This window comes from Piliocolobus tephrosceles, chromosome 16 (assembly GCF_002776525.5).
Source record: "Piliocolobus tephrosceles isolate RC106 chromosome 16, ASM277652v3, whole genome shotgun sequence".
In the NCBI taxonomy this organism is placed as follows: domain Eukaryota; kingdom Metazoa; phylum Chordata; class Mammalia; order Primates; family Cercopithecidae; genus Piliocolobus; species Piliocolobus tephrosceles.
Genome location: NC_045449.1, coordinates 47,893,942 through 47,921,713, shown reverse-complemented (window position 1 = coordinate 47,921,713; position 27,772 = coordinate 47,893,942). Strand labels below are relative to the sequence as shown.

Here is a 27,772-nt window from a genome sequence, read left to right as displayed (position 1 = left end):
ATGAACCCGAGGGGCGGAGCTTGCAGTGAGCCTAGATCGCACCATTTCACTCCTCACACCACTCACTCACCATTTCACTGGGTGAAAGAGTGAAACTCTGTCTCAAAAAAAGAAAAAAAAAAAGTGTTAGCCAGGGTCACAGTTATCCCCATGATGGGGTGGCAGGTGGGGAGGGTTGGGACCTGCTTCAGAACTTTCATGTGGTTTGGCAGGATTCAGGATTCAGGATTCAGTTCCCCAAGGAGGCCTTCTTTGGCTCCTTGCCTGGTAAACTTCCCCATGATGCGGCAGCTGGCTTCCATCAGAATAGGCAAGCGAGACAGCAGCAGAGGGCGAGGAAGATGCAAACCAGGTTCTTTTAATAGCTTAATTTTAGAAGTAACATCCTCTCTCTCTCTCTTTTTTTTTTCTTGCCATATTCTGCTGGCTAGAAGCAAATCACAGATCCAGTCTACATTCAGGCTGGATTGTACCTGGACGTGGATACCAGGCAGCAACCGTAGAGGCTCTTTGGGAGCGTGTTAGCATCTGCCTACTACTCTGATTATAATCCTCTTCCCCAGGCACTGAGCAGGAGTGTCTTGGATCTTCCCCTAAACATTGTGAGTTTGTACATTTGTCCCTTTCTAAATGAGGACACAGATGTTCAGAGAGGCAGAGTGACGTATCCGTGGTCACACAGCTATGAAAGGAAGAATTCAAGTCCAGATCTTCTCCATTTAAATCCTGGAGTCCACCACTGAGTCTTTCTTAGACTGACCCAACGCCGTTCCACCCAGAGGAATCTTTTCCTCCTCAGCTCCCCCAAACACCCACAGCCCTGTGTGCAAACTCCCCAGACTGCTTCCTGGGACTGTTCTTGGTGTCTGTGTCTTATTTCCTTCCCTATCCCGCATCCCGTGTACATTACTCAGCCCACCTGGGGGCAGGGACGTGTCCGTTTCGTCCGCGCCTCCCTCACAGGGCTTCTTCGGGGCAGAGTCTCAGGAAACGTGTGCCTGATCAAGCTGTGGAATGCGGGTGAATTAGAGGGGCTCAGATCCCTGGTAGCATCTGCCTCTGAGGCTCTTCTGTGATTCTGGAATGAGAAGCTCCTTTAGAGCAAACCAGAGAGATGTGTGGTGAAGAGGGGCGGGGAAGCACAGCCCACCTGAAACAGCAGGGAGGCTATGTCTGCTCTGTGAGATCAGGAGGAAATCTTGGTGGTGGGAGCTGTTGGAGTCTGACTCCAGGTGCTGTGTGCTGAGGTGTTGGGTGTACCTGCCAGGTGAAAGCCAGCACCTGACCCCCAGACACTGCCAGCAGGTCCCGCCTCGTCCTCCTTCCCTCTGTCTCCTGTTCCTCCTTGTCACCGTCAGATCTGATCACATCATTCTCTGACTCCTTGCTGCCCATGGATCAGGTCAAAATCCTCAGTGCGGCATTCAAGGCCGGGTACAGCTGGGCGCAGTCAATCACGTTGGAGCATTTCCAAACCCTCCCTCCGCCCACTGCCCTCTGCCTGGGCAGCTCTGGTCTGTGTCCCCTGGGTTCCCTGAACATGCGAAGGGCTGTCCACATCGCTATGGCAGTCCGCTTGTATCAAACGCCTCTTACTCCAATCTTTTTTACTGCTTGGCACCATTCTCCCTATCCAGCAGCCCAGGTCAGATGCTGGGCAAATAACCACTCCGCCATGCAGTGGAATTCATGGCTTCCTCTTCTTTCCCCCAGCACTTCGCTGATACTTTTTTTTTCTTCTTCTCTTTCTAATGGTGGCGAGAACAGATGCTGATACTCTTAACGTAGAACTTGTCATCCTCCCCAACTAGATGTGAATTCCTTGGGGGCTCTCTATGGCCCCCAGCACCGAGCCCAGTGGGCAGGCACTAAAATTTTTAGAAAATGAATAACTACAAGAAAGTGGACCTAATTGCTGGGGTTAGGGCACCAGTGAAGGAAATGGACATAGCATAGACCTTGTCCTCTGCTCTGTTGTGACTCTAGGTAAGAACAGGGACCTGATACCACTTGAGTTTGGGAGTTGAGTGTTTTGGAAATTGCATCCCTTTTTGTCAGAAGTTTTTAGCTTACGGGAACAGGCATAAAATTCAGGAAGTCTGGGAATCTTAAGATTGTATATGGAATTTTTATGTTTTTTTTGAGATGGAGTTTCACTCTTGTTGCCCAGGCTGGAGTGCAACGGTGCAATCTTGGCTCATTGCAACCTCCACCTCCTGGGTTCAAGCAATTCTCCTGTCTCAGTCTCTGGAGTAGCTGGGATTACAGGCGCCCACCACCCCATCTGGCTAATTTTTGTATTTTTTAGCAGAGACAGGGTTTCACCATGTTGGCCAGGCTGGTCCCGAACTCCTGACCTCACGTGATCTGCCCACCTTGGCCTCCCAAAGTGCTGGAATTACAGGTGTGAACCATTGTACCTGGCCTTTTTTTTTTTTTTTTTTTTTTTTTTTTTGACAGACAGGGTCTTGCTCTGTCACTCAGGCTGAAGCGCAGTAGCACAATCATAGCTCACTGCAGCCTCAACTTTCTGGGCTTAAGCGATCCTCCTGCCTCAGCCTCCTGAGTAGCTGAGACTATAGGTGTGCACCACCATGCTCAGCTTATTTATTTATTTATTTATTATCTGTAGAGACAAGCTCTCACTATGTTGCCTAGGGTGATATTGAATTCCTAAGCTCAAGCCATCCTCCCTCTTTGGCCTCCCAAAGTGCTGAGACTTGAGTCATCGTGTGAGGCCTGTATGTGGAGTATTGAAATGCAAGTGGAACATGTTCACATCCATGCATTTTTCTGGAACAATATCCGTGGCCCTCATTGGGGTTTAAAATGAGCCACAGCCTCTGCTCCAGGGGAGGAATGGCTTTTATGTGACTGAGAGGTCAGATGACTTTGGGTCTCACATTCAATCCAGCAAGCAGGGAATTTGTTTGGATTAGGTTGAGCTGCAGGTAATAGTAAACCCCCAATGATCATGGCTTAAAGGAAACAGAAGTTCAGGAAGAGCTATCTGGTCTGCAGACCCCACGATCACCATGGATTATTCTGTTGACCAAGCCCACCTGATCATAAAGAATGGGTGGCGTCACTGTCCTGGTGCCCAGGTTTGACTCCTCCCTGCCTGGGGCAATGTGAGGAGGGGAGCTTGATTCCTCACTTTTTAGGAATCCCCAGCCACTGAAACCTGTCTGGGGGAAACTGTCCTCCCCCAGGTTCTAAACACTAATTCTCCTCCCCCAGGTTCTAAACACTAACTCTCCTCCCCCAGGTTCTAAACACTTTCCTCCCCACCCCTGCTAGGCGAGGGGATGGGAGGTGCAATGGGGAGGACTCTTCACAGCTTCACCCCTGTGGGAGAGGGTAGGAGAGGCTGAAAACCACAAGAGTTCTTACCAGTACTTCCTCATACAAAATCTTCCGCAGGCTTTTCAGCAGAGTCTGCAAAGCATCTTTGGTGAAAAGAAAAGTCATGTGCAATTAGCAGCATCTGTTTGCAGAGGCACTCAAAACACACAGGGCAGTGTGTCTGCTGTGTGACTGGAGAGACCGTGAGAAATCAATATTATTTCCTCTGTTCGTTTGCTGAAGAAACTCTTTATTTCATGGTTAGTAGAAAAGCAACTTTAGCATTGCCAACATCAAAACTGACAGGGATTCTGAATCAGTGGGATCAGTTAATGAGGATTTTCTTACAAAGAGCTCCAGAATGTAGCCTGCCCCTTGGCTGGCCCCGAACGGCCTCAGACAGCCCCGATTGGCCTTGGATGGCCCCAACATGCTGTTCCTCCTCCTTTGCCGGAACTTTCCTGTCCTTTCCGAGGCAGACTTGAGTCCAGATATATGTCAGGGCCTGAGCTGTGTGTGTGTGCCTTCCTGCCAGGCTGCAGGTAAGGGAGGGGTGGGTCCCAGAGCTGGCTGCAGAAGGGATCTAGGGGCAGCCATGTGAGGAAGTGGGGGCAGGGAGAAGCTGAGGATCTGGCCGATTTTGCCTTTTCTGATAAAGAATCCTTTAAAGTGCCCTTCGTTGAAAGTTTTTAATCCATCTGGGGGCCCATCCTTCCCTCTTTTCCCTTCTCACTTCTGTTTTTCCCACTACTCTGCTCGGAGTCATTTCTGGCCTCTTCTTTCTCTGCCCTTTTCTAATTTGCTTCAACGCTGAGAGACCCCCCCCTACTCCTCCCCCTGGGCTGAAAGCTCCGTGGGGCAGGGTCCCCTGCTGGGGCTCGACTCGTGATGATTGAATGAATAATCACATGAGCCAAAGAACAAAAGAATGCATGAATGAAGACTTTTTCCCAATCCAACCTCCTAGATTTTTTTATATGGTAACCACCCATTCCAGGGTGGTTTGACCTTTCCTCTCCTAACTTCTTCTGGCCAAGCCAGCGCTCTCCCACTGGCATCTGGCACTGAAACACAAAGAGACATGCAAACCTCTCGCTTGAACCATTAACATTCCTTGTTTGGGGCCAGGCACGGTGGCTACGCCTATAATCCCAGCACTTTGAGAGGCCGAAGCGGGTGGATCGTTTGAGGCCAGGAGTTCGAGACCAGCCTGGCCAAGATGGTGAAACCCCATCTCTACTAAAAATACAGAAATCAGCCAGGTGTGGTGGTGGGCACCTGTAATCCCAGCTCCTGGGGAGGCTGAGGCAGGAGAATTGCTTGAACGCGGGAGGTGGAAGCTGCAGTGAGCCGAGATTGTGCCACTGCACTCCAGCCTCGGCGACACAGCAAGACCCTGTCTCAAAAACAAAAACAAAAAACACGCACCCCCCAAAAAAACAAAAACAAAACCAAAAACATTTCTTGTTTGGGCAGCAGCATTTGCCAAGTCTGGACCTGAGTATTTCTGAATCTTTGATGCCTGGAAGCAGAGATAAAACAGAACGCCTTAAACTGCCAGAAATGGTGCTCTGGGGCAGCCTGCGTCTTGGTTCCAGAAAGGATCTGTTGGTCGTGGAGATGGAAGTCATTGTCTTGGGCAAGCTCCAGATGTTGGTGAAACAGTCGAAAACAAATAACCCAGGCGGGGGGCGTAAGGATTCTTTTATTAAAAAAATAAAAATAGTACCAAACCCACACTCGAACAAGTACAACCTGGCAGTTGAAGTGAGCAAATAGTTTCAATTAGAGATATAGTTCCACCCCCAACCCTCATCCCCCTTTCTGCTATCACTCAGCCTCCCCCACCACTCTGGTGTCTCTGGCTGCACCCATGTTTGGGGCACATGCCCAACTCTGCCCCCCAGCCCGGATGGTAGGGAAACCCACCCCTAGAGCCTGGCGTGAGGTTTCTAGGAGCCTTGCCTTCCCTGGCTGCCCCTTGCGTTTCTGTCCTGGAAATCAGTTCCCTTGAAAAGTCCGAGTCTCTATCTGTGCCCCACCCTGAGCACAGATAGTCTGAGTCCCTTTATCCCTCCCATTTCCCCTTCCTTCTGATGAGGGGAAGCTCTGCCCTGCAGCCTTGCAGGTGGAGAAATCCTGAAAGCCGGCTCTCCTCCCGCTTTGGGCTCTAACTTAGGAGGGGGCATGTCTGGTTTACTGTGGTCTTTGGGGGCTGTCCTTTGGAGAAAGGCAGTAATCTGTGGTGGGCTGGGGAGGAAGGGTGTGCTTCCTTTGGACTGTGGGCTGACGTTATAATAAGTTGCTGAGCTTTGCATGACTACTTGTAACCCGTTCATTCACTCACAGTCATTTCTTAAGGTCCTGTTAAGTGCAAGGCCTGATGCTAGGGGATGAGGTACAGAGATGAACTCCATGGATCCTCTGTCTTAGCGGAGCTTGTGGTCTGGCTGCAGGAGTGGCCAGGAGAGGAGATATTGACCGAGGGATGTAACAGGGGACACTGGACATTGCTCAGGGGGTTGTAGACTCAGAGCAGGGCCGGGTCGGGGGGCAGTAACTTTGCCTGAGAGTGGGGGAAGTCTTCAAGGAGGGGACATCATTTGAGCTGAGTCTTGAAGCATGAGGCAGTTGAAGTAAGAAATGTTGACATTGGACTCTAGAACCCACGGCCTCAGGCACCCTGGAAGTCAGGACACGGGAGACCTGGAATTTCATGTTTATTTTTGATCCCATTGCATTTTGGTGCTGAAGGGGAAGGAGAGATGGCCCCTGGGGGTAGTGAGTGGGGATGGCGTGAGAAAGTCTGCTTTAAACTTTCCATCCTCATCTAGATGTTCCCAGGCCCCCAACCTCACTCAGAGCCCAGGTCACCTTCTCATAGCCATTGACATCACTCAGGGGCGCCTGCGGCACAGGCGGCCTTGGTGCCACGTCTGGGCATGTGAATTACAAAAAGGTGCCCATCCTCACTCCAATCTCTGTCAGCTCCCACTCGTGCTTGGTAAAGGGTCTTTCTTGTGTCAAAGGGTCGTATATGTGTGTGCATATGAGTGTGTGCTCATGTGCAGGTGTGTGTTAGTCTCAGAGGGCTGGGGTGTGCACACGCGTGTACAGGGCTCTGTGGAACCCTCACCCCCTCAGCTTTTGATGGAGGGTTCCCTCCTCTAGAGCCACAGTGACTCTGTAGACACCTGGCAGTTACTGCCTGATATTTATGAGGCTTGCCATGGGGCCTTCTCTCTCAGACTTAGGATTCTTTAGGAGACAAACACACAATCATTCCATCTTTTGGATTTTGGCTTAATTATTTATTTTACTTATTTTTTTTTTAAGACGGAGTCTTTCTCTGTCGCCCAGGCTGGAGTGCAATGGTGCAATCTCGGCTCATTGCAGCCTCTGCCTCCCAGGTTCAAGCGATTCTGCTGCCTCAGCCACCCGGGTAGCTGGGATTACAGGTGCCCGCCACCATGCCTGGCTAATTTTTGTATTTTTAGTAGAGACAAGGTTTCACCATGTTGGCCAGGCTGGTCTCAAACTCCTGACCTCAGGTGATCCGCCCACCTTGACCTCCCAAAGTGCTGGGATTACAGGTGTGAGCCACCATGCTCTTCTAAATTGTGAAGAGATGTGGCCTGACGTGGTGGCTCGCGCCTGTAACCCCAGCACTTTGGGAATTGGAGGCGGGAGGATTGCTTGGGGCCAGGAGTTTGGGATCAGCCTGGGCAACATAGGGATACCCTGTCTATACCACAGAATAAAAAAAAAAAATTACCAGGGCATGTGCCTTTGGTGGGGGAGGTGGAGCTGCGGGGAGGGACTTGAGCCCAGGAAGCCAAGGCTGCAGTGAGCCGTGATTTCGCCACTACACTCCAGCTTGGCAACAGTGAGACCCTGTCTCAAACCAAACAAAACAAAAAAGAAAGAAATGTAAATGTTTCCCTTTGACTTTTTTAGAAACACAAATCAGGAAGCTCTTAGCAGGGGTGTGCTGGAGATCATGTATGCAGCTGGGTGAGAGGCGACTGAATATGGCTCTTCCTAACTCCATGTTCAGTAACTTTTTTGAAAGGGTAGCTGGAATTCAGCCACCGTGGGAATATTTACACCACAGAAACTGGCAACAACTGCAAGTCAGGACTCCTCTGCCCCTGCCTGCACCCCATCCCCCAGGCAGTTGTTAAATATTTATCTGCACTCACAGCTTTGGTGACTTTTTGGAGCTTTAGTGGCTTTGAGCCCTGAGGTGTTTTAAAAGTCTAGCCTCTGATTTTAAAACAAAGACCGTGTGGCTTTGGGCAAATAACGTCCCCTCTCCGATCTCACTTTTCTCCTTTGTAAAGCAGGGAGAGCAGCGATGTCTGTCTGTGCACCTCAGAAAGCTGTAAGGGCAAATGAGATGGTGCAGCTCCAGGTAACCTGCAAGGCTGCGAGGTCACGGAGTGCTCTGCGCTCAGCACAGCCCCTGCACACAGCAGGTGTCCGCACCTACGTGCTGAGTCAACAAATGTGCTGCATGGTGGCGCTGTGCTCTTTTCTTGTAGATGTTTTCCATTTAAGGCTGTGGCTAGGCTTGGTAAATTGTAAAGAGATGGGGCCTGTGTGGTGACTCATGCCTAGAATCTCAGCACTTTGGGAGGCTGAGGCAGGCAGATTGCTTGAGCCAGGGAGTTGGAGACCAGCCTGGGTAATACAAGGAGATCCTGTCTCTACTAAGAATGCAAAAATTAGCCAGGCATGATGGAGTGTGCCTGTAATACCAGCTACTTGGGAGGCTGAGGCAGGAGGATCACTGAGCCTGGGAGGTCAAGGCTGTGATTGCGCCTTTGCACTCCAGCCTGGGTGACAGAGCGAGACCATGTCTCTAAATAAATAAATAAATAAATAATCTAAAAGTAAAGTGTTATACAAAGTTGTATCTGTCTATGGGTTAATCTGTCAGAACCTCAGTTTCCCCTCTTATGAATGAATGGCAGGACAACTTCACTTTTTTTTTTTTTGAGATAGAGTCTCACTCTGTTGCCCAGGCTGAGACTGGTGCAATCTTGGCTCACTGCAGTGGTGCAATCTCGGCTCACTGCAGCCTCCACCTCCCGGATTCAAGCAATTCTCCCGCCTCGGCCTCCCACGTAGCTGGGATTACAGGCGCCCACCAGCACACCTGGCTAATTTTTAAGATTTTTAGTAGAGATGGGGTTTCACCATGTTGGCCAGACTGGTTGCAAACTCCTGACCTCAGGTGATCCACCTGCCTCGGCCTCCCAAAGTGCTGAGATTACAGGTACCCGGCCAACTTGACTTCTTAACTCCTTTGTTCTCTCAACCTGATATGGCTGAGTCTCTGCAGCGGTAGCCCATCTCCTCTCTTGAAAAGCCCACACCTGCGCAGCACTCGCCTTGGGGACCACCTGGACTCCTCGTCCCACCCACTCTGTCCAGCTGCTTTCCTGAGAAGCAGCAAGTTCCCTGATCTGCCTGAGATGGGAGGGAAACGCGGGAGGAGGCCTGGATCTCATTCTAAACTATCCAGCTCCAGTGCAGGAGTCGGGCAAAGGAAGGAGCTACAGGGCTGGAGCCGTCATCCTCCCGGTAGGAAAGGACGACCAAGGCTAAAGTCCTCTCCACCACCTCTCCCCATGGAAGTCAGTGGGTGTGTGTTGCGGGGAGACGGATTCCAAGATAAGTACTCTTTGAGCAGCCCTCAGAGGGGGTGTGGGAAATTCACCTCAGCCTCCAGGGTCCCCAGGTCCATTCACCACCTGAGCACTGCCGTACCCCACTGCTCCCATGACCTCATTCTCCAGTGGGGGCAAAAGCTAGAAACAGTAACCAGGAAGAAACAAGGGGAAGCCAGGGTGGGGGCAGTGGCATCCACAGCAGGAGAAGCAGGCAGCCCGGACTGTGGGGGCGGCAGAAGAGAGGAGAGGCCTGCAGGACGACAGGTGGGAACAGGGGGTCTGGATTGCCAGCACAGCACCACAGTCAGGCCGCCTCTGTGGGCCTCCTCTCTCTTCACAGCAGCGGGGACCTGGGGGACCCATCAGAGACTTGCTGACAAGAAATATGCCGTCCTAGAGAGAGAGACAGAGGGAGACAGACAGAGTAAGGACAAGAGAGAGAAAGCAATGTGTGCCACCCTTCCTCCGCATGTTCAAGTTTGTAAACATTGCTTAGGGTGGAGTTTCAGGGGTTAGAAGAGGCTGAAAATGCCCTAGAGTCTCAGCCGAGAAGAACAGCAAAAATGTAGTCAGGGCAGAGAGAAAAGGGGCTCACATGCTTCGAGGGCTCCTGGGGTCCTCATGCGTTACACACACAGTGTCTCCATTAATTCTCAGGACACCACCATTCGAATGGCATCACCAGCCCCATGTGTGGGTGTGGCTCACTGAGTCCCTCGTCCAAGGTCACACAGGCGGTAAGGGCAGAGCCTGTCTGCCCAGCTGCGGCAACCCTAAGCCTCCTCTCCCTGGGTGGTCACTCTCCGGGGGCCGAGCTTCTCTTCCTCCATGCTCTCAGCAGTGCCCCCATCTGCTTTCCCCTTTCCACTCAGCCTGGAACAGCATCTGGCCCATGGGTAGCAAGTGCACCCTCCTAGTGGCATGGGAGTCGGGGGCACCGGCATTTCAGACATAGGCCTCAGGGCTGCAGGTGCTGTTCAGCTCCAGGGGATCTTTACTGACACCAATGCCAGAGCAGCCTTCTTTTCACTGCATGGAATGACATTCCAAGGTCTTAAATGTTTCAGGGGCTGAGGTGTCCTGCAGCAGGGCAGTGTGGTGGGAAGAGAGCATGCTTTGGTGCCAGACCCACGGGGGTGCAGTCCTGGCTTAAGTAGGAGGGACTAATTCCAAGGTTAAGGATAAATAAATAATGAGATACAGGTCAGGCATAGTAGCTCACACTTGTAATCCCAGCATTTTGGGAGTCTGAGGCAGGCATATCACCTGAGGTCAGGAGTTTGGGACCAGCCTGGCCAATATGGTGAAACCCCCCTCTCTACCAAAAATACAAAATATTAGCCAGGTATGGTGGTGGGCACCTGTAATCCCAGCTACTCGGGAAGCTGAGGCAGGAGAATTGCTTGAACCTGGAAGGCGGTGGTTGCAGTGAGCCGAGATCATCCCACTGCACTCCAGCCTGGGTGACAGAGCGAGACTCAGTCTCAATCAATCAATCAATAAAGAGATATAGCTGAGATGCTATGTGAAACACAGACAAAACTCCTCTAGATTCCTTATATAGGAGGGAACGTGGGGGCGGGGCACCCAACTGTGGCACAGGATGCCCACCCCTTTGTGGATGCCCCTACTCAGCTCTCCTGCCACCCTGGGAAATTTTCGTCCAAACCACCTTCAGCTGAGCAAGAAACATATGTCCCCACCTACTTCTAGTTACGAAAACCCAATTCAAACTCGCTTAAACGGAAAAGGGGTACTGAAGTAGTCCAAAGAACCAAAAGAAGAGCTCAACACCTGGGCAGGTCCCAGAACCCCAGGGCCCAGAACACACCAGCACTTCCTGTTTCTCTCCACGAGGTGGCTTCATTCTCTGGCTTTCCCCATGAGCCGAGAACTGTGGCCATTCACAGGCTCCGAGCTTGCATCTTCCCAGCTTCATTACCAGAGAGCAAAAGGCCTCTTGGTTACAGTTGAAAAGTCCCAGGGAAGTTCTCTGATTGGTCCAGCTCACAACAGATACCCAGCCCTGGACCAATCACAGCCTGGCCAGAGAGGCAGGATCATGGAAGAAGATGGCAGCTGTGGTGCAGTCCACCTGTAGGAATGGGCCGGGCCCAGTACCCCCAGGGGAATGCTGCTGTTTCCAGAAGATGAAAGGGTGTTGGGCAGACCAAACACTGAGTGGCCCTTTCCTCTTGTTGGGGAACTTATTCTCAAAGCTCAACTCCCGGCTGTCTGCTTCTTATTCTTTTTTCTTTTCTTTTCTTTTCTTTCTTTCTTTTTCTTTCTTTTTCTCTTTCTCTTGTCTCCCTTTCTTGCTTGCTTCTTCTTTCTTTCTTTCTCTTTCTTCTTTCTCTCTCTCTCTTTTTTTTTTTTTTCAGATTCTCGCTCTTGTCCCCCAGGCTGGAGTGCAGTAGCACAACCTCAGCTGACTGCAACCTCTGCCTCCCGGGTTCAAGCGATTCTCCTGCCTCAGTCTCTCAAGTAGCTGGAATTACAGGCATGTGCTACCACACCCAGCTAATTTTTGTATTTTTAGTAGAGACAGGGTTTCTGCTAAAAACCCCGTTGGCCAGGCTGGTCTCAAACTCCTGACCTCAAGTGATCCACCTGCCTCAGCCTCCCAAAGTGCTGGGATTACAGGCGCGAGCCACCACGCCCGGCTGGGTTGCCTGCCTTTCAAAGTTGAAGAAAACCAACCCCAAGTCATGGTTCCTGGGTGGGTATCGTGGCCTAGAGAGAAGTATCAGAGCACCTCAGATTGCCATTTTAAAAGAAGCCTTTTCATCTACAATTCCAGCTTTTTCCTCCCAAGGGTGTTGTGGCAGGTGTTTCTGTCTTTCCACTCCACAGACAAGAAACTGAGGTCCAAATGACTTGCCTAAGGTTATCCAGCAAGTCGTGAGCAGAACTAGAATGAACTTGGGTCTCCTGACTCTGAGGTCCTGTGAGAAGTTTCTGCAGGGACCGAAGTAGGACTTGAGCCTGGCTCCAAACCCTGAGCCTTGCTGGGGCATTTGTACAGAAGGGGTGAGGTGGATGGTGGACAGCAACATGCAAAAGTCAGCCTGTGTATCTGCAGACATTCACAGAGCACTCCGCGAGGTTCAGGACCAGATGATCATGGTCTCACACATCCCCAGCCTCCAAATAGACCCTCGTGTCCACACAGTGTGGTGAGTGCAGTGGGACAGGGGGCACCTGGCCTGAGTTGAGGAAAGGAGGGAGCTGGCCAAGGAGGTCTGCTCACGGGAAGTGGCCCTCGAGCTGGATCTGCAAGGATGAGCTAGACAGGAACAAGAGGCAGAAGAACATCTTGGGTCAGGGGAATAGCAGTTGTGAAGGTGCAGAGGCAAGGGGAAGCAAGCACGGGATCCCCTGTGTTCTGACCCCTGGAGCAGCCAGGTCTCTGCGTTGAGTCACTTAGCCCCACACCACGATACTCTCCTCTCCAGGTCCGCACCTGTCCCTGTCTCCAGCAGCACCAACATCATCGTCCCAGGCTGCTGGGTGCACTTACTGCCTTCAGTGGCAGCAGGCTGACCTGTCAGGCTGTCTGGGAAGAGGCCTCGATGCCCTCTGCCTGTGACATGCTCCTGACAACAGGCTCTGCCTCTGTTTCAGAATCTCGGCGAAGGAGCATCTTTGAATACCACCGCATAGAGCTGGACCCCAGCAAGATCACCAGCATGTCGGCCGTGGAGTTCACCCCATTGCCGAGTGAGTAGGGGTCATTCCACCATCTCAGAAAGAGCTCTGGAGTCAAGCAGACGGGCATCAGGTCCCAGGCCCATGACTGACTCCTGTTTTGTGCAGCCATCTAACTTTTCAGGGCCTTCATCTCTCTTTTGTAACCCGGGCCTGATGCCACCCCCCTCCCAGAGATAGGGTAAGGGTGAGAACCACCTGGTGGAGTTGAGCACATTGGCCGCAGCTCTGACACTGACGGGTCCATTCCAGGCCTGGGGCGGGGGTGAGGGCTTGATCTAGGACAGCTATTATTATTCCCACATAACTGAAAACCAGGAAAGCTGTACCTCAGAGAACACGTAGACAGCCCCTAGAAAAGGTGATCCAGGAACTGGATGGGCCCCAGTCTGTCACTGTATTCTCCTTACAGGAGGTGATGGAGGGATTTAGCAGGTGGCCTCCATAAATCATGGGGCCCTGGCCCTCTGCACCCCACTCACCCATGCTGAAGGCAGCCATGGCCGAGGCCCCACCTGCTGTTGTGGAGCCCACAGGATCCATGGTGGATGCTCTTCGGGATGGGGCTGAGACAGCTGAGAACGCGGGAAGGAGGAAAAGGAGGACAGCATCATCCTTCTTGTTTTTTTTTGTTTGTTTGTTTTGAGACAGAGTCTCGCTCTGTCACCCAGGCTGGAGTGCAGTGGCGCATCTCAGCTCACTGCAAGCTCTGCCTCCCAGGTTCACGCCATTCTCCTGCCTCAGCCTCCCAATTAGCTGGGACTACAGGTACCCGCCACCATGCCTGGCTAATTTTTTGTATTTTTAGTAGAGACGGGGTTTCACCGTGTTAGCCAGGATGGTCTCAATCTCCTGACCTCGTGATCCACCCGTCTTGGCCTCCCAAATTGCTGGGATTATAGGCGTGAGCCACCACGCCTGGCCCCTTCTTGTTTTATGAAGGTTTTCATTTCCTTTCCCATCTTGTGGTGCCCCCAGCTTCCTGCTGAAGCCATGGCCTTCTCCCTGCCTCAGTGGCATTTCTTCTTCTTTTTTTTTTTGAGACAGAGTCTCACTCTGTTGCCCAGGCTGGAGTGCAGTGATGTGATCTCAGCTCACTGCAACCTCTACCTCCCAAGTTCAAGTGATTCTCCTGCCTCAGCCTCCCAAGTGGCTGGGATTACAGGCACCCGCCACCATGCCGGGCTAATTTTTGTATTTTTAATAGAGATGGGGTTTCACTCTGTTGGCCAGGCTGGTTTTGAACTCCTGGCCTCAACTGATCCACCTGCCTTGGCCTCCCAAAGTGCTGGGATTACAGGTGTGAGCCACCACCCCCAGTTCTGGGATTTCAGGCATGAATCACCATGTCCAGTGTTGGAATTAATTACAGGCATGAGCAACCACGCCTGGTCTTCAGTGGCATTTCTTGCCTCTCTTCACTCCTGCTTCCTCTTCCTTGGAGGTTCTGAGAGCAGGGGATGGAGAAACAAGAGGAAGAGAAGGAGAGAGGATCTTCTTGAGTGCTAGGCCACATCTCAGACAGGGCTCAGCAGGTGTCTTTCCCTGGAGAACAGGAAGGACCCAGACACTGGAGGGTCACAAGGCTGGGACACTTTAGAGGTCACAGCCATACCCCAACCCTATCACTCTCCATCGGGGCAGAAGGCCCAGAGCCTGATAGCCAGGGTCCCTCTAGGACTGGTGAGAGCAAACCTCAGGCTCTATGATGTGGATAAAACTGCATTTAGAAGCAAGGACATCCAAGGGCAGGACTGACTGCTTGGGCGGAAGCAGTGGAAATGTTCTGGGAATGGGTTTCTGGGACACTGTACATTTAAGGCACTTTTCACCCCTCCGGTGAATTTTGTAACCATTTAATAGCATTCGGGCCATCTGAAATGCTGATGAAAAATAAAGGTTGGTAGGTGTTATGAAACCCCAGGAGGATCCCAGGAGTTTCTCTGTGGCCGGTTTGGCTGGAGTCTTTTTTTTTTTTTTTAAAGACGGAGTCTCGCTCTGTTGCCCAGGCTGGAGTGCAGTGGCTGGATCTCACCTCACTGCAAGCTCCGCCTCCCAGGGTTCACGCCATTCTCCTGCCTCAGCCTCCCGAGTAGCTGGACTACAGGCGCCCGCCACCTCACCCCGCTGGTTTTTTGTATTTTTTAGTAGAGACGGGGTTTTACCGTGTTAGCCAGGATGGTCTCGATCTCCTGACCTCGTGATCCACCTGTATCGGCCTCCCAAAGTGCTGGGATTACAGGCTTGAGCCACTACGCCCGGCGGCTGGAGTCTTTTAAGGAGCCTTCAAAGTCACTGGGAGAAGCAAGGGCAGGGTTCCCTACTGGATGCAGCTGGCGAAGGAGGGGTCATGCTATCAAGGCTGTGATTTGGGTCCCTGGGAGGCCAGATAAAGAGAGAACTCTCTGCATCCCCTGGCTTCTCCCTTGCCATTTGGGTGAGGGAAGGACTTGTCCACGTTACTTCAGAGGGGTGAGTGGCTTATCTCCAAGCCGTCGTATTCTGTGGCTGGTCCCTCCTGGTCCCTCTTCTAGGAGAGACCCATAAAAAAGTGGCCTGGGGTGGGAGTGAGAACTGAGGCAAGGGCAGGGGAAACCCACAGTGAGACCTCAAGGCTAAGAGCTCGAACTCTGTGCTCAAACAGACCTTGATTCAAACCCAGACCTCTCACTCTCAGCTCCACAACTCTCTCCAAGCCTCAGTTCCCTCCTCCATAAAATGGGGATAACAAGAGCACTTATATATTGATTCAACATACCATGTGCCAGGCACTGTTCCTGGATACGCAGGGAACAGAACAGCCAGAGTGCTCATCCTCCTGCACAGGGCAGCCCCTGCTTCTTTCCTGCCCATGGCTCTTTCCATCTACTCTCCCAGGGCCTTCAACACCACAGCACACAAAAGGACACAGTGCCACCCACTGCCAGTCCCTCCCAGAGTGACTGAAGGTGGTCACACTGTGCCCACACAGCCTCTCTCCCACTCACCAAGGGCTGGTTCCCAGCTGCCATCTTGCTGGGGCTCCACGTCACGTACATTGGCTCCTGAGTTCATGGATCACGTGAGAACTCACGCAGGAAGCAATGCATGCAATGTTGATCAAATGAGTGGTCATTTTCTGTTGCTAGTTGTCACTCTTGTGGCTATCAAGGTGTTCTGTTGCTTGTAAGATAAGCCCTTCTGCACACAGTTGTTCTAGGTGAGTGCCTGTCTCTCTTTGCAGTAAAATATATGGTCTTTGTGACAGCTACTTGCCACTCAGAGGTCATCTGGTTCATTAAACTGAGTAGCACTGGATTGCAAGTGAATACTCTTAAATCCAGCCCCCATGCCTACTGCGCCCCCTGCCCTGCTGCTCCCCTGCCTGACCTGTGCCAGAAGGGTTCACGCACCCTCCAGCAACCTGGTCCCACTAATCTCTCTGCTCTCTGGCTCTGTCCTGCCCAGGCTGGGCCCCAGATGTCGCGCCCTCTTCATTTCTACCAATTCCAGCCCCTTCGCTCTACACAGCCTGGTAGCAGTTCTGGCTGCTGCTATGACCACGTCTGGGCCGTTCCCCTCCTGGCTCTGCACACGGGACCTTTCTGCCTTGACTTCTTCTCCCCCAGGAGAGCTGTTCTCTCCCCATGGACCGAACATCAGGAATGGGCAGTGAGTGCCCCCAGCAAGCACTGGGGGGCAACCAGAGCATCTTTTAAAACAGTAACTGTACATAATGCTATGGGATGCATATAGACAGTGAGAAAGTTACCATGATGAAGCATTTAGCATATCCATCATCTCACAGTTACCTAGATTTTTTGTTCTTGTGGCAAGAGCATCTAAAATCTACTCATTTAGCATGAACTCCACATACAGTACAATTTTATTACTACAGTCCTCCTGTTATACAGTAGATTCTAGCCTTGTTCATCCTACATACCTGCTACTTTGTATACTCTGACCTTTAAAAAATCTCTTTCAACCCTTTGTGGGATACACACCTGGAAGTAGCCGGGTGTGGTGGCGGGCACCTGTAATCCCAGCTACTCCGGAGGCCGAGGCAGGAGAATCGCTTACAGCACCTTGTGATTTGCCTTCATAGACCTCATGACAATTCTAATTCTGTAGTGATTTTTGATTATCTGTTTAGCATCTGCCTCCCCATATGAGTCTAAGCCCTAAGAAGGCAGGGACTAGGTCTCACTCCTGAATCCCCAGCACCCAGTTTAGGGCCTGACCTTCTGGTGAGAAGGAAGGCAGCTAGGGAGGGAGGAAGTGAGGGAGGGAGGGAGTAAGGGAGGGAGGGACAGAAGAAGGAAAAAGGAAGGGAGGGAGGGCGGGGAGGCTGAGGCAGAAGGATTGCTTGAGCCCAAGAGTTTGAGGCTATAGTGAGCCATGATCAGGTCATTGCATGCCAGCCTGGGCAACACAGCGAGACCTCATCCTTTAAAAAAAAAAAAAAGAAAAGAGAAAAAAAAAAGAAGTTAGGAATTGGGGCTGGTCTGGACCAAGGGAGGTGGCATTAATGACCTCAAAGGTCCCCTTGAAGTCAGGGGCCCCACAGTTCTGTAAATACCAGGAATTCAGAGTTGCACCCTTTGGAGCCCATGGAGAGGCTCAGTGCTGAGCGGCCACTGCCTTCTCTCTTGCAGCCTGCCTGCAGCATAGGAGCTGTGATGCCTGCATGTCCTCGGACCTGTCCTTCAACTGCAGCTGGTGCCATGTCCTCCAGAGGTTTGTGCCCAGGGTTACCCACTGACTCCCACTGGCCGACCGTGCACAAGGGAGAGGGTGGCACAGCCCCGCTCCCAGCCTCAATGCCCACAGTCGGCCAACATTAGAGTATCTCTGGCCAGTGCCACTCTGATTCTTAGGACAAGAATATGGTCTGGGGGCTTCTGGAAGACCATTTAGGGATTCCAGCTGCTCCGGCTCCCTCCTCACACCCAGGAGGGGAGGGTTCATCCTGGAACAGGGCTTCTCAGAGTGGTCCACAGCTGTGGGCATCAGACCTCGGGCTCCAGTTAAACACACAGATTCCTGGGACCCATCCCAGACCCTCTGTATCAGGATCTCTGGGAGAGAACCCAGGAAGCTGCATTTTAACATCATGCCTCATCTGCAAACAAGTGTCAGAACTGCCAGTTCACAGACAAAGTCTGGTCCAAAGACCCATGACCCCAAAACACTACCTCAAGATCTTTCTTGGGCTGCAAGGGATTTTTCTGAAGACCAGGAGTGTGGACTACAGGCATCCATGGAAAGTTGGGGGAGCTAAAAAGCTGTGTTTGCTTGCTTTTAGAAGCTCAGAAAGTTCTGGGTGAGATTCAATTTCAGTGATAAAAGTTCTTAAATCCATCTCCTCTTCCACTCCTTGTTCTGAAATCATTTCCTCACAGATTAGACTCAGAATTCAAGCTCTATTCCCTGTCCAAGATAAATAAATGACATGAGGAGGGGAAAGGAAAAGATTTCCTTGGGGACTAGAGTTCTCATGAGAGTGGGAAGCCCTATGAACTCCAAGAGCTTTTAAGGCAATCTCGAAAATTGCTAAATTATAGTCTCTGAGTTCCCGTGCAGCTGTCGTGCTGCTCCTTTCCAATGCTCCTTTCCAGTGCTTGCTTGCTTGCTTTCTTTCTTTTTTTTTTTTTGAAACAGAGTTTTGCTCTTGTTGCCCAGGCTGGAGTGCAATGGTGCGATCTCGGCTCACTGCAACCTTCACCTCCCGGGTTCAAGCGGTTCTCCTGCCTCAGCCTCCTGAGTAGCTGGGATTACAGGCACACACCGCCACACCCAGCTAAATTTTTTGTATTTTTTTAGTAGAGACAGGGTTTCACCATGTTGGCCAGGCTTGTCTCAAACACCTGACCTCAGGTAATCCACCTGTCTCGGCCTTCCAAAGTGTTGGGATTATAGGCGTGAACCGCTGCCCCTGGCCCCAATGATTTCCTTTGCCTCCACGCCATGGCCCACTCTGGAGTCTAAGGGTAACATTAATTCCAGGATTCCTTTGCTTCTTTCCAATATCCTGCTGCAAGTGTAGAAGTTCTCGCCTTTATAGGCAGCCTGCCTAGCACACAGGACCTGGCTCTGGGCCCTGAGGGGATGGGGTGTGTCCATCAGGTCTCCCAGGTGTGCTTCCCACCAGCTGTGCTTCCATTCACTCTCTTGGGAGCCTCAGATTGTTTACCCTGTAAAATGGGCTGGGGTCATGTGACTCAGGAAGATGTGGGAACAAACACACTGTTAATTAAACTCCTCGAACAGTTTTTGTTTTGTTTCGTTATGTTTTGAGACAGGGTCTTGCTCTGTCATCCAGGCTGGGGTGCAGTGGTGCAATCACAGCTCACTGTGGCCTCAACCTCCTGGCTCAAGCAATCTTCCTGCCTCAGTCTTCCCTGTAGTTGAAACCACAGGTGCACACCACCACACCCGGCCATTTTTCTAATATTTTGTAGAGATGGGGTCTCACTTTGTTAGCCAAGCTGGTCTTGAACTCCTGGGTTCATGTAATCTGTCCTCCTCAGCCTCCCAAAATGCTGGGATTACAGGTGTGAGTCACCATACCCAGGCTATCAAGAAGCATTTTGACAAAGCATTCAGTGTCCTTCGCATGATACTCACAGAGCCTCAGAAAGAATACCTAGGATAGACCCCAGGTTGGTTCTTCCTGGAGCAGAGCATTGCAGAGTAGTCTGCAGACTGTGAGGCTCTCCTTATACCTGGATGGCTTGTAAAATGCAGATTCCTGGGCCCCATCCCACTGAATATGATCCTCTGGGACCAGGATCCCAGGAATCTGATTTTTGAAGTTGTCCCTCTTGTACCTTTCAAATTTGAGAACCATGGTCTCCGCGATGGAGAGATGGCCTCAGATGAGCCCTGGGATCCTGGCGCTGCCTGCCACCACATGACTCAGCTTTCACAAGCGCTGAGCCATAAGAACTGCAAAGTGGGTCAGATGACAGCCAGACCCTCCCATCAATGCAACCCCCATTTAAAGCATACGCCCAAATTCAGAGACCATGAGTTTAATGAGGGTTGGGCCCTCCTCAACACTAGGAGGTTGGTCAGGCTGGGGGAAGGGCAAGGCCTCTGACTATGTGCATCTGCAGGGGTTGTGTCAGCAAAGAGGAGCACAGAGAAACTCCACCCGGGGGAGCACGGCTGGTGCGAGCTGGAAATCATCTCATCCCCAGGCGCCCCATGGGCCTGGGCTCACTCCTGCATACTGTCCTTTCTTACAAGCTCTCTGAAGCCTCAGCTGCAACTGAGAGCTGAACCCATGTCCCCACAAACCCAGAGGGCAGGGCCAGCTGACATGGTCTGTCTGCCAACAGCTGCAGTCAGTCCCCGCATGGTTCTCTGCTCCCCTCCCCTCCACCCAGTCTGCCTTTCACAGCCTCCCAGAGCTTTCCTCCTTGCTCTTGGGCTGGAATGGATTTAAACAATTTCATCTCTCATGGCAGGTGCCCCCCCCCCCCCCCGCCCACCACCATGGCCCAGTCTGGAGTCTAAGGGTGACGTTAATTCCAGGATTAGCTCCAGAAATGGGAGTCATAAACCCATACCAAAGGCTCAATCTTTTAAAGAATCAGTTAGCATGGTCTAAAAGAACTTTTGTTTGTTTGTTTGTTTGTTTGTTTTTAAGAGACAGGGTCTTGCTCTGTCACCCAGGCTGGAGTGCAGTGGTGCCATCATAGCTCACTCCAGCCTTAAATTCCTGGGCTCCAGCAATCCTCCTGCCCCAGCCTCTCAAAATGCTGGGATTACAGGCATGAGCCACCACACCCAGCCCTAAAAGAAACTTTAGTTCTCAGCCTCCAATAGCCTTCCTAATCCTCCATCCCCCAAAGTAGTGGGCATAGAGGGCCTGACAGAAGGAGAGTGTGGCTGGCTCAGTTCAGCCATCCCTGCTGCAGGAGGAGCAGCTCAGAGCCCAGAGGCATCTGTAGAAGGAAAGACTGACAGCTCTTGGCAAGCCTTGGCCCTTGGCCTCACGGAACTTCAGTGGGTGCTGGTGCAGTTAACCTGCTGAGAGTTCCTTCTCGGCACTGGTGGTTCATGATGTTATTCTTCCTATGCAGATGTCCCTGGGCTTCAGTAGGGCTTGGTGGGTTCCCCTAGCACCAAAGAGTAAAGAACGAAAAGTTGGGAATGATCCATGGAGAGCATTCTCTGGTGCATCATCTTGCCCCCATCCTTTCCCTACAGGGGTGCTTGGTGTCTTCCAGCCCAGCTGAGCTGCCCAATGCCCTCTCTGGAGACCCTTGTCAGCCAGTTGTAAATCTCTCCCAGCCTCCGGCAAGATCATCATTTCTGCCCTTGAATGATCACATGGGAGGTGTTGACTAAATCTGCTGATGCCTACCTTTAGCCCCACTCTCCTTCCCAAGTTTAGGCCCCTCAACAACCAGGATGAAAACACGTATGTGAATTGCCTGGATTCTCAGCAGTGTCATGGCAGCTCACAGTCAAGACGACCTTGAGGATCACTGGAGCTCATGCAGTCCTGCTAGCCCCTACACCTACTCACGTGGGCAGATGACGCCTTGGTCCTGGGGAGCTGGGTCAGAAGGAAGGCAGGGATGCCACAAATACCTTCATCGTCCAGGGAAGTAGAGGGAACAGGAGTGCCTGACTCCCTCAGCCTGGGGACCTTAGCTCCTCTTCTCACTATCAGCAGAGAGCTGTTACTGAACAGTAAAAGGGGAGGGCTTCTTTGTCGATCCCATCACACCTCTGACCTTTTGGTCCTCCTGCAGATGCTCCAGTGGCTTTGACCGCTATCGCCAGGAATGGATGGACTATGGCTGTGCACAGGAGGTGAGAAGCAAAAGTATCGGCTGCAACTCCTGTGCCAGGTGGTGGGGAATAGGAGGGAAGCCGGTAGAGCCCGCTCCTGCAAACTCCTCTCAAGGTGGCATTAGCTCTTGGCAATACCCTCCCCTCTCTCTGAGATTTCTTTTCCAGACTGCCCTGAGACAATCAGACCCACTTTGGAAGGTTTCAGAGGGCTCCGTGGGTCTCTGAGACGAGCATTCTGATGCCTTGGCCTTAAGTGGGCAGCTCTCAAGGAATTCTTTTGGTGCATGCAGAGGGGATGTTAGGCATGGCCTCAGCCATTGCTGGCTCCTCTGGGAGACTGTGCACCTGCTGACGTTAATGACGCACCTGCTGAGCCTCTGGTCCTCTGGCTTTTGAGGAAGGCAGTCATTTCTGGGAGTAAGGAGGGTGGTTCCAGGCATCTCCTTTTTAGAATCCCATCCAGGTTCCTTCTCGCTGCAAGAATTTTCCAGTACACTCAACACTGATTCTGGATGGACATCCTATTCTCACACCATAGACTAACACAAATGAGTCTATTCATCTGTGCCCTCTTTTTTTTATTTTTTGCCCCCTCCCTTTGTCTCTTCTTGCAAAGCAAGCATACTGCATGTGCCAAGCATGTGACTGTGAGTTGCCCTACCCTCACTCTTATTTAGGCTGACCCAGAAGCTGGCGCCATTGCCCCCATTGATCAGAGGGGAAAACGGGGGCTCAGAGAAGTTTGACGGATTGGCCTGCATCTCTCAGCTAGAAGGTGATGGGCCCAGCATTTAAATATCAACTCTCCAGACCCCATGGCCATGCACTCACCATGGTCTATTTATTAGTCTGAGTCTGGGCTTAAAAAAAATTCCTGTCCAGCCTCCTACTTCTGAAGTTAGCTGTTGGTGACCATTCAGATTTGCTCTATTTATTTAAGATTGGCATCTCAGCTCCTTCCTTGAGGAAGGATTTGAAGCAGCTGACAGATAGATTGCCGTGTAAGATAAGATGCTTTCAGGATGAAGGGAAAGGTGTAAATGCATTCAGGACACAACACTGGCTCTCTCCTGCAGGCAGAGGGCAGGACATGCGAGGACTTCCAGGATGAGTACCACAACTCGGCCTCCCCTGACACTTCCTTCAGCCCCTATGATGGAGACCTCACCACTACCTCCTCCTCCCTCTTCATCGACAGCCTCACCACAGAAGGTAAGTCCTGAGCCCAGGTGGGGAGCAGAGAGGAGGCCAGGAAGGAGAGCTACCCCTCTGGGGCCCCCTCTCTCCCCCTGACAGTGATGATCTCATGGGATGGGAACTGCCCCATCCTTTTATAGCTAAGGGGGCCTGAAGTTCAGACAGTTTAGGTCACTTGCTGGTGAGAAGCAGAGCCAGATTCAGAACTTGAACTCTATTCTTGGGCTTTAACCACTGTGCTGGCCCACATCAGGGCTACAGACAGAATTCACTGTGAAGAGGGGAAATATTAATATCTCAGCCCAGTGCCAGGTATTTTATATAACTTATCTCAGCTAATCTTAATAGCAGTCCTCACAGAACGTGAAAAGGCTCATCCCTGTAGCAGATATGAACTCAATCCATACACTCAGGTGTGAGAGAAAGGCTGCCTTGTTTTTCTGTAAGTTCCCCTGGCTTCTCACTTTCAGGCCCTGGAGTGATGGATGGGGAATTCCACCTCAGCTGTCCATCCACCCTGACTATTCAGGGTCTGGCCGTCCAGGGACTTCCCTGCTCCTGGAGTGATGGATGGGGAATTCCACCTCAGCTGTCCATCCACCCTGACTATTCAGATCTGGCTGTCCGGGGGCTTCCCTGCTACCTGGAGGCCTGGGGGTCTTGGTTAAAGCTGCCAGAGGTCCATCCCCCTGAATGCACCAGGCAGCGTCCCGGAAAGCCTTGTGCAGGCTCCTCTGGTCCTAGGCCTCAAATCTCTTCCCTTTCTTCCATGCCCCCTCCAGGATTCTGTAGCTATGTCTAAGACATTCCTCTCCTTTATCCTTTTTCAATACCCTGCATCTCAGCCAGGCACAGTGGCTCACACCTGTAATCCCAGCACTTTGGGAGGCTGAGGTAGGCGAATCACTGGGTTCGAGACCAGCCTGGCCAACATGGTAAAACCCCGTCTCTACTAAAAATACAAAAATTGGCTGGGTGCGGTGGCTCACGCTTGCAATCCCAGCACTTTGGGAGGCCAAGGTGGGTGTATCATGAGGTCAGGAGTTTGAGACCAGCCTGGCCAACACAGTGAAACCCCATCTCTACTAAAAATACAAAAATTAACTGAGTGTGGTGGTGGGTGCCTGTAATCCCAGCTACTTGGGAGGCTGAGGCAGGAGAATCGCTTGAACCTGGGAGGCGGAGGTTGCAGTGAGCCGAGATTATGCCACTGCACTCCAGCCTGGGCGACAGAGCTAGACTCCATCTCAAAAAAAAAAAAAAAAATACAAAAATACAAAAATTAGTCAGGCTTGGTGGTGGGCGCCTGTAGTCCCAGCTAATCAGGAGGGTGAGACAGGAGAATTGCTTGAACCTGGGAGGTAGAGGTTGCAGTGAGCCAAGTTCATGCCACTGCACTCCAGCCTGGGTGGCAGGGTAAGACCCTGTCTCAAAACAAAACAAAACAAAACCCTGCATCCAGCTTTGAAAGTCCCTTCCCCTTAGGCTAAGACTGAAAGACTTGTGGGTTCTTTATAGCCTCCCCTGAACCAAATATCTGCTTGAAAGGAATAATGATAAGAAGGAAAGGAAAGAAGAAAAAAGTTAATATTTTAAAACATTATTCAGCCACTATTTTCTTCCCCCTCTAACCCTATGTTAGGAATTTTTTTTTTAAGACAGGGTCTCACTGTTGCCCAGGCTGGAGTACAGTGGTGTGATCATGGCTCACTGCAGCCCCCAGCTCCTGGGCTCAAGCAATCCTCCCACAGCCTCCCAAGCAGCTGGGACTGCAGGCATGTACCACCATACCTGGCTAATTTTTAAAAAAATTTTTCTGTAGAGATGAGGTCTCACTATGTTGCCCAGGCTGATCTCAAACTCCTGGGCTCAGGTGATCCTCCTGCCTCGACCTCTAAAAGTGCCGGGATTATAGACCTAAGCCCCCATGCCTGGCCCACAGTCCTTTCTTATAGATAAAGAAAGGGCTCGTAAAGGGGCAAAGTAGGTTATTCAAGGTTATGTGAGGGGTAAGTGGTGAGATGTTCTTTCCACAGTGTCCCCTTTCTTTTTTCTTTAGACCTAGTCTTGCTCTGTCACCTAGGCTGGAGTGCAGTGGTACAATCTTGGCTCACTGCAACCTCTGCCTCCCAGGTTCAAGCAATTCTCCTGCCTCAGACTCCCAAGTAGCTGGGACTACAGGTGCACACCACCACACCCAGCTAATTTTTGTATTTTTAGTAGAGACGGGGTTTTGCCATGTTGGCCAGGCTGGTCTCAAACTCCTGACCTTGTGATCCACCCACCTCGGCCTCCCAAAGTGCTGGGATTACAGGCGTGAGCCACCAACCCTGGTGTGTCCCCTGCCTTTCCTAGAAAACTAGAGAACAAGGGCAGGGACCCATGGACCTGGCTGGGGGGAAGTTGTGGAGGAGAATGAATGAATGATAGAAAGCACCAGCATTTTGGGGGACCAACTCTATGCCCAGTAGGGTGCTAAAGTGGCACGTAAATTAATATTCAGTCCTCCCAACAATCCTGGATCTTGACACTGTTATATCCCTGTTTTATAAAGGAGACACTAAGGTTCAGAGAGGCAGATGACTTTCCCAAGTTCACACAGCCAAGAAGGGATAGAGTCAGGTTTCATCTAGCTCCAAAAGCAGAGATCTTTCCCCTCAACCCCATTGCCTCTCTTGGTGCTGAAAGAAATGGAAAAGGCTCTATGTGAATTCAGGGTCAGGGTAGAGTAGCAAAATGTGGGAAAGTGAGGCAGATTCCGACAGCTCCCATTACTCTGAAGTTGCTCCAGAATAACAAGGAGCTGGCACTGAGAGCAGAGCACGTGGTGGTGCTGCAGGGGATTCAGTGAAAAAGAAGTAGAGGCTGGGAGAGGAGGCTCACGCCTGTAATCCCAACACTTTGGGAGGCTCAGGCAGGCGGATCACTTGAGCTCAGGAGTTCAAGACCAGCCTGGGCAACATGGCAAAACTATGTCTCAACCAAAAATCAAAAATTAGCCGGGCGTGGTGGCACTCACGTGTAATCCCAGCTACTCAGGAAGCTGAGGTGGGAGGATCGCCTGAGCCTGGGAGGTTGAGGCTGCAGTGAGCTATGCTTGTGCCACTGCACTCTAGCCTGGGTGACAAAGTGAAACACTGTCTCAAAAAAAGAAAAAGAAAGAAAGTAAAAAGAAAAGAAAAAAAAAGAAGCAGAAAGAAACTTTGCCCTTTGGGGAGTTGGTGACCGAGTTCAGGGATAACCTTCCAGTCAAAGAAAGCTCCTCTTACAAGGAGGTAGTCCCTGCTTAGTTACCCCCAGTGAACCCCCTAAGCTTACTGAGGGCATGTTCTGAGCCCAGCACTGGGCCAGGAGGGCTGCAAACACACCCTTCCCCATCCAGAGGGTTTAGCCAGACAGTGTCTGGTGGAGCCACAGTGTCAGAGGCTAGAAGGGGGCTGTGGTGGCATGGGGAGCCCAGGGCACGCCGCTTGGGGGCCAAGCCTAAATTCTGACTTATTACTACTGAGCCCCCTGGGCTGTCCTACAGCCCACCACGTAGGTCCTCTGTTTGCCAGTTTTATTATCTGTGTACATCCCCTGCCAGCTCAGGAACGGGTCTCACTTCTATGTTTTGTGTAACGGTTCCCAACAGAAAACATTCATTAGAGTAAAAAGTGAAGACAGTTAGGGCTCTATGTCATTCCAGTCCTAGAAGAGGTGGCAAAGATTCTGAAGTTACATCTGTAAGAGAAAAAACTTTTTGGAGGGTGGTACGGGATCTTGCTATGTTACCCAGGCTGGACTTGAACTCCTGGGCTCAAGGATCCTCCTGCCTCAACCTACTGAGTAGCTGCAGGTACGTGCCATTGTGCCTGGTTTATAAGAAAAAACATTTTTAATGATGACTTCCCCCGACATGCCCAAGTTGCAAGGCATCTTGGCAGGACAGCTTGAGTCACTCTCCTGCCTGTGTGGTTACAGCCCACACAGGGAGACTTGCAGAGGTAGGCGTGGGATAGAGTCTTTCCCGACCATTCTATGAGGGGACAGGCTCCAACAGGGAGATGTGAACGAAGGGACCCAGCAGGGGCCTGCCTGGGCAGGACAGAGGTAGAAAGCAGCAGGGCAGGAGGAGCGGGAGACATGGGGGCTGGATTTAAGAGCTGTTCACTCGCAATCAAACGCTACTCAATTAAATGAACCAGAAGACCTCTGAGTGGCAAGTAGCTGTCACAAAGCCCATGCATTTTATTCCAAAGAGAGACAGGCACTCACCCAGAACAACTGTGTGCAGAAGGGCTTATCTTATAAGCAACAGAACAGAACACCTTGATAGCCACAAGAGTGACAACTAACAACAGAAAATGACCACTCATTTGATCAACATTGCATGCATTGCTTCCTGCGTGAGTTCTCATGTGATCCATTAACTCAGGAGCCAATGTACGTGACGTGGAGCCCCAGCAAGATGGCAGCTGGGAACCAGCCCTTGGTGAGTGGGAGGGAGGCTGCGTGGGCACAGTGTGACCACCTTCAGTTGCTCTGGGAGGGACTGGCAGTGGGCGGCACTGTGTCCTTTGTCTGCCAGTGGTAGGTGCAGACTGGGCTGTAACTGATTTTCAGTGGTCTAGATTTGCAACAAGTTGATTCAAATCAAGTTAATTTTCCCAGTGATATTTAAGTTACTTTGCTTAGTTTTGATGAATCAATTCATTATTTTCAATCTGCAGTAACAAAATAGATTCAAAGTTATGTTTAAATACCTTGTTAGGCCAAGTGAGGGGCTCTCACCTGTAACCCCAGTGCTTTGAGAGGCTGAGGTAAGAGGATTGCTTGAGCCCAGGAGTTGGAGACCAGCCTGGGCAACACAGACCTCATCTCAAAAAAATCTTTTTTAATTAGCCAGGTGCAGCTACTTGGGAGGCTGAGATGGGATGGTCATTTGAGTTCAGGAGGTCGAGGCTGCAGTGAGCTGGGATTGTACCACTGCACTCCAGACCGTGTGACGGAGCAAGACCTCTCTCTATAAATAAATAAATAAATAAATAAATAAATAAATAAATAAATAAATA

The 27,772-nt window shown here is 51.3% G+C and overlaps 1 protein-coding gene and 1 long non-coding RNA gene across 5 annotated transcripts in view; one reads left to right on the top strand and one right to left on the bottom strand.

Annotated features, from left to right (window-relative positions):
* PLXDC1 (plexin domain containing 1) overlaps positions 1-27,772 on the top strand; it is an 86,463-nt gene that overhangs the window by 52,357 nt on the left and 6,334 nt on the right. For 2 of the 4 annotated variants that reach the window (XM_023204285.1, XM_023204282.1), the window contains exons 8-12: positions 12,648-12,743; positions 17,366-17,447; positions 21,479-21,539; positions 22,598-22,733; positions 27,136-27,192. In XM_023204285.1, the coding sequence (XP_023060053.1) occupies positions 12,648-12,743; positions 17,366-17,447; positions 21,479-21,539; positions 22,598-22,733; positions 27,136-27,192 (432 nt within the window). The remainder of the gene's footprint in view (positions 1-12,647; positions 12,744-17,365; positions 17,448-21,478; positions 21,540-22,597; positions 22,734-27,135; positions 27,193-27,772) is intronic. The other 2 variants (XM_023204284.1, XM_023204283.1) reach the window with 1 other exon arrangement.
* LOC113220190 overlaps positions 13,538-27,772 on the bottom strand; it is a 30,541-nt gene continuing 16,306 nt past the window's right edge. Inside the window, exons 4-6 of the long non-coding RNA XR_003307115.1 lie at positions 27,464-27,723; positions 19,281-20,836; positions 13,538-13,649 (exon numbers count right to left, since the gene is read on the bottom strand). This is a non-coding gene — a long non-coding RNA (uncharacterized LOC113220190). The remainder of the gene's footprint in view (positions 13,650-19,280; positions 20,837-27,463; positions 27,724-27,772) is intronic.